This window comes from Apium graveolens, chromosome 5 (assembly GCF_009905375.1).
Source record: "Apium graveolens cultivar Ventura chromosome 5, ASM990537v1, whole genome shotgun sequence".
NCBI classification, from domain to species: Eukaryota; Viridiplantae; Streptophyta; class Magnoliopsida; order Apiales; family Apiaceae; genus Apium; species Apium graveolens.
Window position 1 is genome coordinate 35,517,846 of NC_133651.1, and position 14,626 is coordinate 35,532,471.

At 33.2% G+C, this 14,626-nt stretch overlaps 1 protein-coding gene across 1 annotated transcript; it reads right to left on the reverse strand.

The window, feature by feature from the left end:
• Positions 1-12,670: 12,670 nt before the first annotated feature.
• LOC141659974 (uncharacterized) lies at positions 12,671-14,209 on the reverse strand. The gene has a single exon (XM_074466924.1). It carries the CDS (start codon positions 14,207-14,209, stop codon positions 12,671-12,673), a length of 1,539 nt encoding a protein of 512 aa, XP_074323025.1.
• Between the last annotated feature and the right edge of the window lie 417 nt (positions 14,210-14,626).

Sequence of the window (14,626 nt, forward strand, 5' to 3'; positions counted from 1 at the left end):
CTAGAAACAAGATATCCAAATTCTACCAATAAATTTTTCGCTTTCTTTTAAACTCTTTTCAATAAATTCCAACTCAAAACTAAACCCACTAGTATAACTTCGAATTGAAGTACACTAGGCCCAAATAAAATATACAACTATAATATAATATAATATAAACAACTTTACACAATAAAACTTACACTAGTCCGCAACCCTGGACCAACCACCTTCCAAAAGCTTCTTCTTTGCTTCCTCGAATTACGCAGCTAACTAGCGCAAGCTAATCCTCACTGGAGGTTAAATTTAAAAACAGGCAAGTATGAGCGGAAGAAATACTCAGCAAGATCATTATAGTAATATAGGGTCGTTTTGATATAAAACCGACATCTGCATCAGAACAGAACATTTAAAATCATAATTACTGAATCATAAAACTCTTTTTGATATTTTCAAACGAAAGGCTTCAGCAATACTTTGAATCTTGACGAGAGCAAAGCTCGAAAAATAGTGTTTACGGAAATATCGTAAACAACAATAACATGAAACAATGATTATGGATTGAATCATAAACTTTACTCAAAACCGAACTCTGGAAATCAATACTTATTTTGCTGTCATATCAAATTAGATATCAATACGAACTTTGATGCTCACAACACCCATACTGAAGTCAACATCAATTATCTATACTAATACCACCTTTGATATTTAACAACAACGTAAGTATCAGCATAAATCAGAATCTGAATCAAAACTGCATTTCACCATTATTCCAAAACAGAAACAGTTGATAAATCATTTATGCTATGATTATCAAAACAATAAAGAATTTTAGATATCTATTTAGATTGGAACCAATTATGCACTATGTTGTTCCTGATGATCAGTCACGAAATGACACCGGTATCCCGCAGCCATACCGTAAATATAGGTACTACCCGTATCCCGAAGACATACGGTACCTATAGGGCGCCAGAAAAGGCATAACAAGCCTTGAAAGATATTACACTTCCGTATAATAGCTCACGCTAGACCGGTGCCTCGGCCTCTTACGCAACCAGTAACCATCCAATCTTAAAACATTTTATTGAAAAAGGGGTCATAATATTCGACACCCAAAATAATTTTATTCCCCCAATTCTTGGGTAGGAATACTCGCAACCAAATCATCTTTCTCAAAATCCAAAATATTTATAAATCCGATAATTGGATAAGTAAAAACACGTGCCTATTCTGAATATAGAATAGCAAATGAGCATTTGCACAAACAGAATTATTTAATTCAGCGATATGTAAAACATTTATCTATTCCGAACTGAGAATAGGGAAAGCAATACTTGCATGATAAGATTCAAAATAAATATCACTTGAGAAATAAGTGATGGTAGGGATACTTGCCTTTGGGTTTTAGCAGTTAGTCACACTCGCAAAGACGCATCTATTCTGACATTCTGTCTCAAAACATCATCGTCTTCCCTTCCAACACTTTACTGATATGCTGCTTCTGCGATTACTAGAAGCCAGCTACCCAATGCCATTACATCTCATTCTTTATCCAACGTCTTTTCCCGATCAACTCGAGAGATCCGCATCTATAATTAAAAGATATAGCTTTAATCGTCTAATCAATAACCACTCGACGAACTGCGCGTCAAAAGCCTATCGTCTACCCATACGATGGCCCACACATAAATATAACTGACAAACACAAGACATTTGACTCACATATGCACATAATTCACATAGCACATAACTCATATATCACATAATTCATATCACATAAGACTCAGTTCATCAGAAGGGTCGACTCGGTACGTTTAAAACGGAAATCGGGTCAAAAATATGATTTATCGATCAAAAATCGACTCAGAATGATTCGTAAAACAAGCGACCTTTAAAAACAAAATAATTTGGGTCTCGAAAGTATTTTTAATGAAAGAAGAATATTTTTCTGAGTCTGTACGCGTTCGTTTCATATTAAACGGACGAACGGTTGATTTATTATGAATTTTTGAATATTTTTCGGAATAAAAACGATCTCCGAATCATTTAATATTAAAATAATAGGGTTCGAACACCCTAAATAATTTTATAATAATTATCGAGCCTGGAAAATAATTTAAAATAATATTTTAAAGCTCGAAACTATTTTTCGGAATTTTTAAATCAAAAATAAATGATTAAATCTAATTAAATAATCAATTAAAATTAATTAATAACTAATTAAATTAATTAATCAATTAATATTTAAATTAATTGACTAATTAAATAATTAATTATCAACTAAAATTAATTAATTAAATAATTTGGATTTATTTTTGAATTAAAATAAATTTTCAGAATTAAAATAATGATTTTCAAAATAAAATTGAATTTTGAAATAATTTTAAAAACAAAATATGTAAAAACAGTTTAGAGGTTTTGGGTTAGGGTTTATAAAGATTGAACCCGGGTCAGGATTAAACCCAACCGGGTCGGGCAAGAACAGGAATCCGGGTCAAGATGAACTTGCCGGATCCTGCCTAGAGTCCGGCCGGCCATCCCGACTCTGGCGATCTCCGTTCTTCCCCTAAACACGACCTCCGCTCACGCTTCTCGGTTCCATTCGATTCCACAGACACTCTACTGACTAATTATCACAACCACAATCACGAATAACTGCTGGTTCAATTTGTCCGGTTGATTTACAACCAAAAACCGACGACCGGCATCCAAAATCCGGTGAATGATCGAAATCGCTCAATTCTAAACAAAACACAGTGATTTATACATGAAAATGATGCTCTAATCACACCCAACACGTTTATATAATCAAAAACAACCCAGGTTTAACATAAATAAAAACCCCAAATTCGGGTATAAACCCTAAAATTACGAATTTAAAAATTACCAAACCTCAATTGATTTTGATGCTAAAGTCAGATAGAACAGATTGAGAGCTTCACAACGGATATTCATACTTGTGATTTGGTGTTCAATAACACCTTCAAAATTGACTTTGATTTTCAGAATTCTCCAAGAACACCAAGAACACATATTCAAGAAATTTTCAGAAAATCAAACCTTAATTTCTATATGATACTGAAACCTATTTTTGAAGTATAATATACCAAATCGTCCAGAAAAACATGCTCTACAACATGGAGGCATCAAATTACATCAACAACATCAAGAACAAATTTTCATAATTTAATTATCAAATAATTCGAATATAAATAATTAAATAAGAAAATTACCATGATTTCTGGAAAGAAACTGATGATTAATTCAGAAAGAAGATTTCGAGAGCTTCGTTTTGATATGCTGCACGCCCGAATCGGAGTTCGATAACGCCTTCGTTCTTGTGTTTGATTCTCGGGAACGTATCGGTTTCTCGGGTTTTTCTCTGTATTTACGGTATTTTAACTGGTTGCAAATGAATAAACGAAATAAATGAAATAAGAAATAGGCTATTTATATTTATGGAATATTGGATCGTTCTGGATCGTTTTAGATCGTTAAATTAGTTACTTAGCCACTAAGTAACTATAAAAATGATATAATTAAATACCAGAATTGGATAATTATCAAAACCGAGCTTTTTATAAAACACTATATACGAAAATAACGTAAAAATATCCCATCTCTCGAGAATACGGGTTTTATTGATTACCGAAATAACTATCGTATCGAAAATCTTGCGCCGGGCCGCGCACGGGTCAAACCGTAATCCGGATTGAAAAAGTCAAAACACAAAAAATGTCCGGAATTACCAGATTAGGTTAGGAAGGAGTTTTCGGAAGAGTTTCGGGTTGTAAAAACGCAAAAACGGTTGAAGTCAGACGATTCCCGGCTTTATAAAATAATTTTGGTAATTATTCAGAAAATAATTAATAGTTCATAAATCAATATAAAATCATCTAACAGTCCAAACATTACCAGAAAAATATCACAATTATCTATATTTTATTCTGGACATATAAAAATTCAAATACCCAAATAATATCACATCTAAACATCCAAACATCAATTCCACTTATCAGATAATTCACCAAAATTTACATAAAATCACATAAATAATTCCAAATAATTATAATAATAATATTGAAAATATGGGATATTACAGGCTGGATAGTGATATTTTGGGGATTAAGTTTTACTTAATCCTAAGGACCGGGACATGACCGGTGCCTTGAGATGGGCCGTAGAGCCTGGGGACCCGACTAGATCTATACGGGTAGGTATAGATCTGCACTGTATCCTGACTGATCAGCAGGATATAAATGTGAACTAGTGTCCAGTCTAATTTATTGTTGATCGACATTAACGTCATTCCCTCTCGAAAGGTTTTATGATTCCAAAATCGGACAAAACCATGATTCAGGAGATGAATCTAGAAATCGCTTGTCACTTTTGAATTTATAATTAAAGGCTGGGGACAGCCAACGTTTATTCGCTCACTCACTCAAACAAATAGAATTGTTTAAAATTGTTTAAAGATTTTGTCCGGAAATTTTCCTTTGGTATTAATGCTTGAAACTCAAATTGTAATATCCCGGATATATCGCGTAATTATTTTTGCTATTAAATAATTATTATCTGTGTTCAGTATCTATTCTGTGAATTAGTTGTTAAGTGTTATATGTGCTTGGATATTTAAAAATAATATTAATTGAGTATTTTAATTTTTATATGTCCAAAATAAAATAAAGATAATTGTCATATCTTCCAAATTATTTTTATGTTGATTTATGGATTTATAAGGATCATATGAAATTTATAAAATCTTTTTCTGAATATTTAAAATCTATTTTATAAAAACGGGAACCAACCGACGTCATCCGTTGTTACGTTTTTGGAACCCGAAACTCTTCTGAGAACTCCTTCCTAACCTAATTGTAATATTCCGAGCATATTCCATGTTTCGACTTTTTCGATCTGGCGTACGGTTTGTTCTGCGCGGGTCCCGACACAACATTTTCGATATAAAATTCGTTTCGGTAAATCAATAAAACCCGTATTTTCGATAAACGGGAGCGTTTTATTAAATTATCCCAAATATCACCTAGTAGTACGTGTAACCAGGCGCTGAGACCAAGATCGCAGTACAAATTGTACTGGTTTGGATAATTATCCCGAAAACCGATACCGTTTGGATCAGTTTTTATAAATAAACGTACCGTTTTATATCCGGAATGATCCAACGGGATACTAATTTTCCGTAATTATAAATAGCCTTTTACCGTATTTTATTTCGTATCAAAATCATTTGCAGACAGATAATTATATAATTTTAGAGAGAAAAAAAAATCATATATTCATTAACTGTTCCAAGAATCAAACCAACTTTTGAAGGTGTTATTGATCTTTGTTTGAAAAGCTCGAGTACCAGATTTGAAGGTCTTGAAGAGCTCTATCAGATTCCATAACCTATTTTACTGCAGAATCAAAGGTTGATTTTATATATTTTTATTTATTTTCGAATTATTTTGATTAAAAATATGAATTTTTGTTCGGATGGTTGTTTGTATGATTTGATGATTGCATGTTGTAGGGCTTGTTTTCCTGATGATTTTGATACATTATACGTCTGATTTGGAGTTCAATAAAATGTTCAAATTTGAGTTTGATTTTCGAATTTTAAAATTAGGGTTTATAACCCGTATGAATGTTTTCAATTGAAATTTGGGGGTTTTTGGTTTAGGGGTTATTAGCTGTTGATTTATAGTGGATTGTGTTCCTTATGAAATTTGCAATCGATTGGTATATAGCTCGTTAACAGAGGATTAGTGAATCGAAGGGAGTTGTATTTTGAAATTTTCCGATGTTCGCCGGAAACCGGCGATGTTCTTGGCTAATTTTCGGCCAAGTCTGGGGTTATTTGAATGATTTGATTGCATGAACAGATTCCTGATGTTGTGTAGTTTAATTCTGGAGTTTGTGGAGGTGGGACGGTGCCGGAGACGAGTTCTCCGGTGAACCCGTCATTTTCCGGCGACTAAACTGCAAAATTTCAGTTTAGTCCCTGTACTTTTGGAGATGATGAAGTTAGGTCCCTGAACTTTCCAGAATTTGCAAAAATAGGATTCCTGTTTTAAAAATATTTAAAAATCATATTTCCTATTTATTTTTATTATAAAAAATTTGATTTTAATTTCTGAAAATTCTAAAAATTATTATTTTAATTCTGAAAATTATTTTTAATTCAAAAATAAATCTGAATTAATTAGTTAATTAATTTTAGTTAATTTTTAATTGATTAATTGGTCAATTAATTCGAAAATTAATTGATTAATTGATTTAATTAATTATTAATTGATTTTAGTTAATTATTTAATTAGATTTAATTATTTAAAAATGATTTAAAAATTCTGAAAAATAGTTTCGAGCTTTAAAATATTATTCTAAATTATTTTCAAGGCTCGATAATTATTATAAAATTGTTTCGGAGCCAGAATTGGTCAACCGAACCCTGTTTGTTACCCGAAATTGATCCAACGACCCGTTTTAATTCCGAAAAATGTTTTAAAAATCGTTTTACATACCAGAAAGCCTATTTATGACCCGAAATTTCTTTATAAATGATATGTCATTGATTATGTGACGTATTATGTGTTATATGTGATATGTTGGTTGATTGTCGGTTTATATATTCGATGTTTACTGTTTATTGCGTAACTTTCAATCCGTTAATCGGATTTGGATGAAACGAAGGGTAGATAGAAGTATGTGTTGAATAGAATCCTATGAGTTAAATATTGATAGATGCTTATGATATGTGAGCAGAAGAGGCAAGATGTAGGAAAGGGAAACAGGTAGTTGAGGAGTAAGACGGTTGAGATTGGAAGCGAGTACAGTATAGTAAGCTAATACCAGGCAAGTGTTCTGAACTTTCTCGAGATATTGTCGTGATTGATAATCCTGTTTTATATTGCAAGTGCTTTGAAGCACTGTACCCTAAACCTTGATTCCAGTTATTGATCTTGAGCCGTAACCTGATTCTTTCTAGACCATTGATTGTTGTATACCCAAACACGAACCTCAAGTATACGATACTACTCCATAAATACATACAAACTAAATATTAAACACTGAACCAGATTGCTTACACATTCAAATCTTTGTATTTTATGCTTTGAAATACCAAATCCTTGAAACCCTGAAACATTGATTCATTGTTATCAAATTCTTTCATTACCTAGCACCCAAACTTTGAAAATGCTCTTTTGATCCTTGTGCAGATTAAAACCATTTCATTATGGAACATCAAATGTTGTTAATGATTCTGTTATTGTTTATTATTGCTTATTCTGTTATTATGTTAGAATTGGATTGTTTTTATAAAAATTGTGGACTAGATTCGTGGTTAGACTATATAATGGTCAAGTTAGGCCAATGTGTGCCTTGGATCCAGTAGTTAGAGCAGTGTTGTGTGCTTTGCTCGGGGTTAGTGCGTGACTGATTAGCAGCCTAACCTTGGTTTTTAACATAAAAATATAATTATCCAATTCTAAATCATAATCCATTGTTCACTTGATATCATAACCATGTTCACCTGATGATCATTATTCTCAGTTTTGTCATTGTGACTTGCTGAGCTAGTTAGCTCATTTGTGCGATATTGTTTATGTTCTTTTCCAGTTAAGAAGGAACCGGTTGGTACCGAGGATCCCCAGCGCGAGAGCTAGGGGTTCAGGTTGATTAAGCTGAGCTAGTAGGCTTCTTTTGGGATAATTTAAGTCTGTAAAAGTTGTAATAATGTTTAATACTCAGTTTTGAGTTTGGAATAGTTGGGATTTGAACGTTTGTAATATAATAGTGTATTTGGCTTGTGTGCATACTATAACCTGTTGTGGTCCGTGGTGGTTGGTAAGTAGGGTCACTGCATATTATTATCTTTATTATTGTTATAAGCAGGTTATAAATAAGGTGTGTGTGTGGACCCCAAACTTCTGACCGGGGTTTGGAGGGCGCCACACAAATTATATAATTGCTGAGCATATTTGGCTCACTCTTGCTTTGTAAATTCTTACTTCTTTCAGAAGCAGATAAGGATAGATGTGAATAGTTTTTGATAGACAGCAGAAGTTAGAGAGATCTCCGCTGCGAAAGGACGAAGAAGTTAGAAAAAGAAGACAAGGACATTAGCATAAAGGTATTTAAACTTGTATTGTAGTTGTTGAGAATTATAGAAGGTTAGATTCTTGTTTCATACCATAACCTGTAAACGATCCGGATTCAAGGGGTTAATTGAATATTCTTTTATGGTATGTAAAGATTGTTTAGTGACACCAAATCTTGACCCCGGATTTGGGTTGTTACACCAACGACATGGAGCTGTTAGGTATATTGTCCACATGGTAGCCCAACAGTAGTGATTTAGCTATCCAGCAAAAAACAAGTCACTCCAACGCAGTACTCCTCTTATCTATAATTTTAGCTATGTCTTTTGGTCCTTCAAATCTGTTGATTCTCATCCCATTCTCTAAATCCAGTCCACCTCATCTTCTCAAAACTATCTCTCCTTCTTCCTTTTTTTGCCTTCTTTTCCTCTTTAAATGAATTTATTAAAATTAAAATTATTTTAATAATTTTAATAATCTACAAAATGAAAAATTCATAAAAATAAATAAATTCATATCTCTACCTAGAATTGAATTTAAATATAATATAAAATATATATTTTAATATTTCCATGTCACTGCCTCGAATTGAATTTAAATATAATATAAAATATATATTTTAATATCTAACTAATAATTAATACCATTAAATACATATTTAAAATATGATGATTAAAATAGCTATTTATTATTATAACTCATTATTTCATAAGTTACAAGTTTGATTTTGTGTATAAGTTACACAATCCTACTTATTGAGTAAGTAGATTGAATTCAATCTACCAGCAGATTAAATATTTAACTCATACCACCCCCATGAATCATTCGTGTGGTGTTTTCCATTACAAATGAATATTTTAGAGGTGTGAATGAATTTGAGTTTGTCGTTGGTTTGTATTTTTTTATTCTGAATTATGATATTTATAACCATAAAAATATGACCGTTGTATTGTAGCTGTTGGAATATGACCGTTGTAATATGGCCGTTGAAATATAACCGTTTAAATTTAAAAATAAAATTAAAATACTATTTTTGAAATATAGTTAACCATTATAGATAATACCATTGGAGCACAACACTTACAGGTTTATCAAATTTTAGCTAATCATTATTTTACAATATTTTAGCTAACCATTATAACTATCCCTTAGAGATGCTCTTACTAGATCAATGTTCTATGTGCTTCTAACTTTTTTTGTGCTTTTCCGAGCAATTTTCCTTTATGCGTTATGTGAACAACCTATTCGTAGTAATGTACACTGTTATAGTGTACCTGAAACCGCAAGTATGATAAAGGAAGCTTAGTAAATAATTACATCTTAATAGTTTAGAGGCTAAGAGTTCATTGTGTATGTAAATATAAGTTGTAAGGATAGGCATGTGGTACTATATTCGTAAGTAAGGAGAGAGTTCCACCTATTGTTCTAGGGGTCATGCCACAATAGTTGGAATGGTCTACCTGTTTAATATTGTCATATGCTGTTGTAAATAGTAGTTGTGACATTTTTTTGGGTAACTTCAATGCGCTTGAGGTTTGTTATCTCTTTATCTTGATTCTTGAGGGTTGTAGATTTTTGTTTATGATCAAAAATATAGTTTAGGCGTCTTTCTGCCTGCCTACAATGATAATTTGTGTAAATGAAACCAGAGAAAGAAATGTATTGAAAAATATTTAGTAGTTTACAATTACAGCTTGCTATTGTACTTATACAGAGAAGAAGTAAGAAATGGAAAAATGGCGGGAAAAATGTAACTAACTAATCTTATCTCTAACTCTATATATATTCTGAGTTGTGTGCTTAGCTGGAGATCCAGCTGGACAATCAGTAGTAGTAGTAGAATCTGTATTATCAATAGCCTCCCTCAAGTTAGGAGATAGATGATTGCAAGAGAGATCATATAATCCTAACTTGGAAGACAAAATGTTGAACTGTGGTGGAGGGACTGCCTTAGTCAAAATATCTGCAATCTGATGTGTAGTAGGTAGATTAATTAATTGAATCAAGCCTTCTATAACTTTATCTCGAGTGAAATGACAATCCACTTCTATGTGTTTTGTGCGATCATGAAACACAGGATTCTTTGCAATATAAATTGTAGACTGATTATCACAATGGAGTGTCACAGGAGTGAGTTTTTTTATTCCTAATTCTTGTAGTAATCTAACTGTCCAAGTCACTTCTGAAGCTGCTGCAGCCATTGCTCTGTATTCTGCTTCAGAACTTGATCTTGAAACAGTAGATTTCTTTTTTGATTTCCAAGCAACAGGGGAATTGCCAAGCAATAAAACATATCCAGTTACTGATCTTCTGCTGTCTGGACATGAAGCCCAATCAGAATTTGAAAATGCTTGTAATGTCAACTTATCACTTCCTTTAAGAATGATGCCTTGACCAATAGTGTGTGCTACAAACCTGAGTGTATGATGTAATGCCTCTAAATGTGATTGTCTAGGAGCATGCATGAACTGGCTAAGGGCTTGAACACTGTAACATAAATCTGGTCTGGTATTTGTGAGAAAATTTAGCTTACCAACCAATGATCTATACATCTCAGGATCTGATAATAAAGTCCCATCATCAGCTCTTAACTTCAAATGTACTGGCAGAGGAGTAACAGCTTTCTTAGACAAATCAAGATCACAAGATTCCAACAATTCCCTAGTAAACTTCTTTTGACTCAATACTATACCTTCAGGAATGAAAGAAACTTCTATTCCTAGGAAAAAATGAAGTTCTCCCAAATCTTTAATGCCAAATATGGAGTGTAAATGTTCCTTAATATGCTGGATATATGGAACATTACTCCCTGTGATGATAATATCATCCACATATACTGCCATGATAGTAATATCAGCATCAGATTTGTGAATAAAGAGACTGTAGTCATTTTTTGATTGACTAAATCCCTGACTCACTAATTCATTTGCCAGCTTAGAAAACCACTGCCTAGATGCTTGTCTAAGTCCATAGATAGATTTGATCAATCTGCATACCAAGTTGTGTGGATTATCAACTCCTTCAGTAACCATCATGTAGACTTCCTCATTCAAATCCCCATGTAGAAATGCATTGTTCACATCTAACTGAAATAACTTCCACTTTCTGCTAGCAGCAAGTGATAAAAGACACCTTATAGTACTCATTTTAACCACAGGAGAAAAGGTCTCCTCAAAATCTATACCATATCTCTGATTATATCCTTTAACAACTAGTCGAGCTTTGCATCTTTCTAGACTTCCATCTGCATTTAGTTTGACCTTATACACCCATTTAGATCCTATTGGTTTTTTTTCTGGTGGCAAAGACACTAACTCCCATGTATGATTAGCTTCTAAAGCCTGTAACTCTTTTTTCATAGCAGCAAGCCAGAGAGGATGTTGTGATGCCTCTTTGTAATTAGCAGGTTCAGTTATTGCAGAATAAGAAGATAGCAAAGAATGGTGAGAAACAGGTAAAGAATTACCGGATATCAAATTGCACCAATGAACTGAAGAATTTTCTGAAGTAGCAGAATTGCAGTGATAATCTTTCAAATAAGCTGGAGGTGTTTTGATTCTTGTAGAATGTCTTATATCAGAGGAAGGAGAAGAATTATGAGGACTAAATACTGAAGTATCAGTACTATTATTTTCAACAGAAGATGAAGATTGTGTTGACACATTTTGTTCAACCTCAACTACACTGGAAGAATCAGTTGATGGTAAGTCTGGAACAAATATGTCATCAAGAAACTGAGATGTAGTATAATTTTTAGAAGAAATTATCTTGTATGGAAACATTGTTTCCTGAAACACTATATCTCTAGTAACACACAAAGAATTTGATTGCAAATCAAACACTTTATAACCTTTCTGACTATTTGAATATCCCACAAAAACACCAATAGCAGCTCTTGGATCAAATTTTGGACGGTTGACCTTTGTTGTAGAAAAATACACTAGACAACCAAACACCCTAAGATGATCTAAAGAAGCAGATTCTTTATGAAGTCTGAAATAAGGAGTTTGATTCTCAATAGACTGAAGTGACATTCTGTTTATAAGATATGTGGAACATAATATGCATTCCCCCCAAAATTTATTTGGTAACTTAGCCTGTAAACTCAAGGCCCTGGCAGTTTCTAAAAGATGCCTGTGCTTTCTCTCCACAACTCCATTTTGTTGTGGAGTATAAGCACAGGAGGTTTGATGAATAATTCATTTCCTAAGATACAATTGTTTCATTAATCCTTGACACAGTTCCATAGCATTATCAGATCTGATGTAATGAACTTTAGCAGCAAAATGAACATGCACATATTCAAGAAAATTCTCCATTATACCAGCAACTTCAGACTTATATTTGAGCAAATGTACCCACGTAAATCTACTAAAGTCATCTACAATAGTGAGAAACATAGTACAACCAGATATGGATTTGGTTTGATATGGACCCCACACATCAATGTGCAACAACTGAAAAGGATTAGTAGATTTAATATGACTGGAGATAAAAGATTTTCTAACTTGTTTTGCTGCAGGACAAACTTGAAATACTGAGAAATCCAATTCCTTAGAAAAGCTGATTGGACTAACAAGCTTTAACTATTGAAAAGGTAAATGCCCCATCCTTAAATGCCAGAGTTTAGCTGTTTCTGCTGTACTGAGATAAGAAGCATTACAAAGTCTTGAAGAACTGGAGATAGAAGAAGCTGTTTCCATTGAGCCTGATAAGCTATAGAGTCCATTATTGAGTCTACCAAGAAGAATCTGTGGCCTGTTCTGAGAAAGGCCCTGGATAAAATATTGATTTTCAGTAAAAACAACTTGGCATTTCAAGTCCTCACATAGCTTGGCTATAGAAATTAGTCTGAAATGGAAGTCAGGAACATGTAACACCTTTTGCAGAATTATATCATTACTAAGTTTAACAGTACCAATATGCAAAACCTTAACTTTTCTGCCATCAGGAACTGTTATAAAACTATCTGTAGCCTTGAGAACTTCATAAGATTGAAATTGTTCAATGTTAGGACAAATATGGTCTGTGGAGCCACTATCCACTATCCATTCATTATGAAATGAAGATAAAAAACACATTTTACCTGTCAATAGAGCATGTCTAGATGAAGACATTCCAGAAGAACCAGCACCATTAACTTCATTCTGAGAATCTATATTTTTCTGCTGAAGTAAGCTTAACAAGTGATTGTACTGAGCCTGGATAACAGCATGAGAATCTTGATTTTGCATATCAACAGTTTGTTGATCATTAGGATGAGCATCTGTTGTTTGATGAGAAAATGCAGCCACCTTTTTGTCATCTTTAGCTTGGAATCCAGGAGGATAGCCATGGATTTTGAAGCATTTTTCTATGCTATGACCTGGAATCTGACAATTAGTGCAGAAATATTTTGAAGCAGGTTTAGCAGTCCTGTTTGGCACATAAGATTGTTTAGAATGTCCAACAGAAACACTATTATGAGATTGAGAAAAAGTTTGATTCTGATAGAAATTTCTCTGTCCTTGGTTACCAAATTTCTTTCTATCTGCATAAAAAGACATTGCTTCAGTCTGAGAAGAGATTTTAGAGATTTCCTTATGACGTTCCTCTTGAGAAATCAATCTGTATACCTGTGAAATATTCGGAAGAGGTTGTATCATCAAAATATTAGCCCTGACTGCAGTAAACTCATCATTGAGTTTCATCATAAATTGTAACAGCTTCTGCTCTTGTTGCTTAGTATGTATTCTCTGAGTCAAGTTACAGGTGCACTTCTTGCAAGTACAATGTGGAAGAGGACTGACATCATTAAGACTGTCCCATACAGTCTTCATTTTAGTAAAGAATTCTGAGATAGAATCATGCCCTTGCTTAATATCCAATAGTTGTTGTTCAAGTGAATAAATCTGAGTCATAGATGCATAACCAAAACGTTCCTCTAAATCATCCCATACTTCCTTTGTAGTATTCATAAACAGCACACTCTTAGATATACTATCATCAAGATTGAACAACAGCAATGAAATCACCAAACTATTACAACGCTCCCAATGCTTAAACTCAACAGTTGTAGGAGACGGTGCCTGTATCGATCCATCTACAAAACCGATCTTATTTTTCGCTGATAAAGTAAGTAACATTGATCTTTTCTAGTTATGAAAACCGTTTCCATTGAATTTGATAGACACTAATTGAGAAGCACTCGCATCAGAAGGATGAATGTAATATACACTCGACGGATCAACAGTATTTTGATTATTCTGAGTTTGAGATTGATTACGAGCAGCCATATCACAAGATCTAGGTATAGTTCTAAACAGAATTTGTGCCAAAAAAAAAACTCAACAAAAGAAGAAAACAAGAATTTCAACACAGGACTGAATCAAGAACACAGAATCACAACGATATAGTCACACAAGAAGACAATCGCTCAAGAAGAAATATGTAGACAATCCGTACATAAGTATATACGGAATTTAGGAGAAAATACACCTGATTTCTTCATGATTATAGATGGAGATGATTGTGTTCAGAGTATATAATGTTTGATGATGATC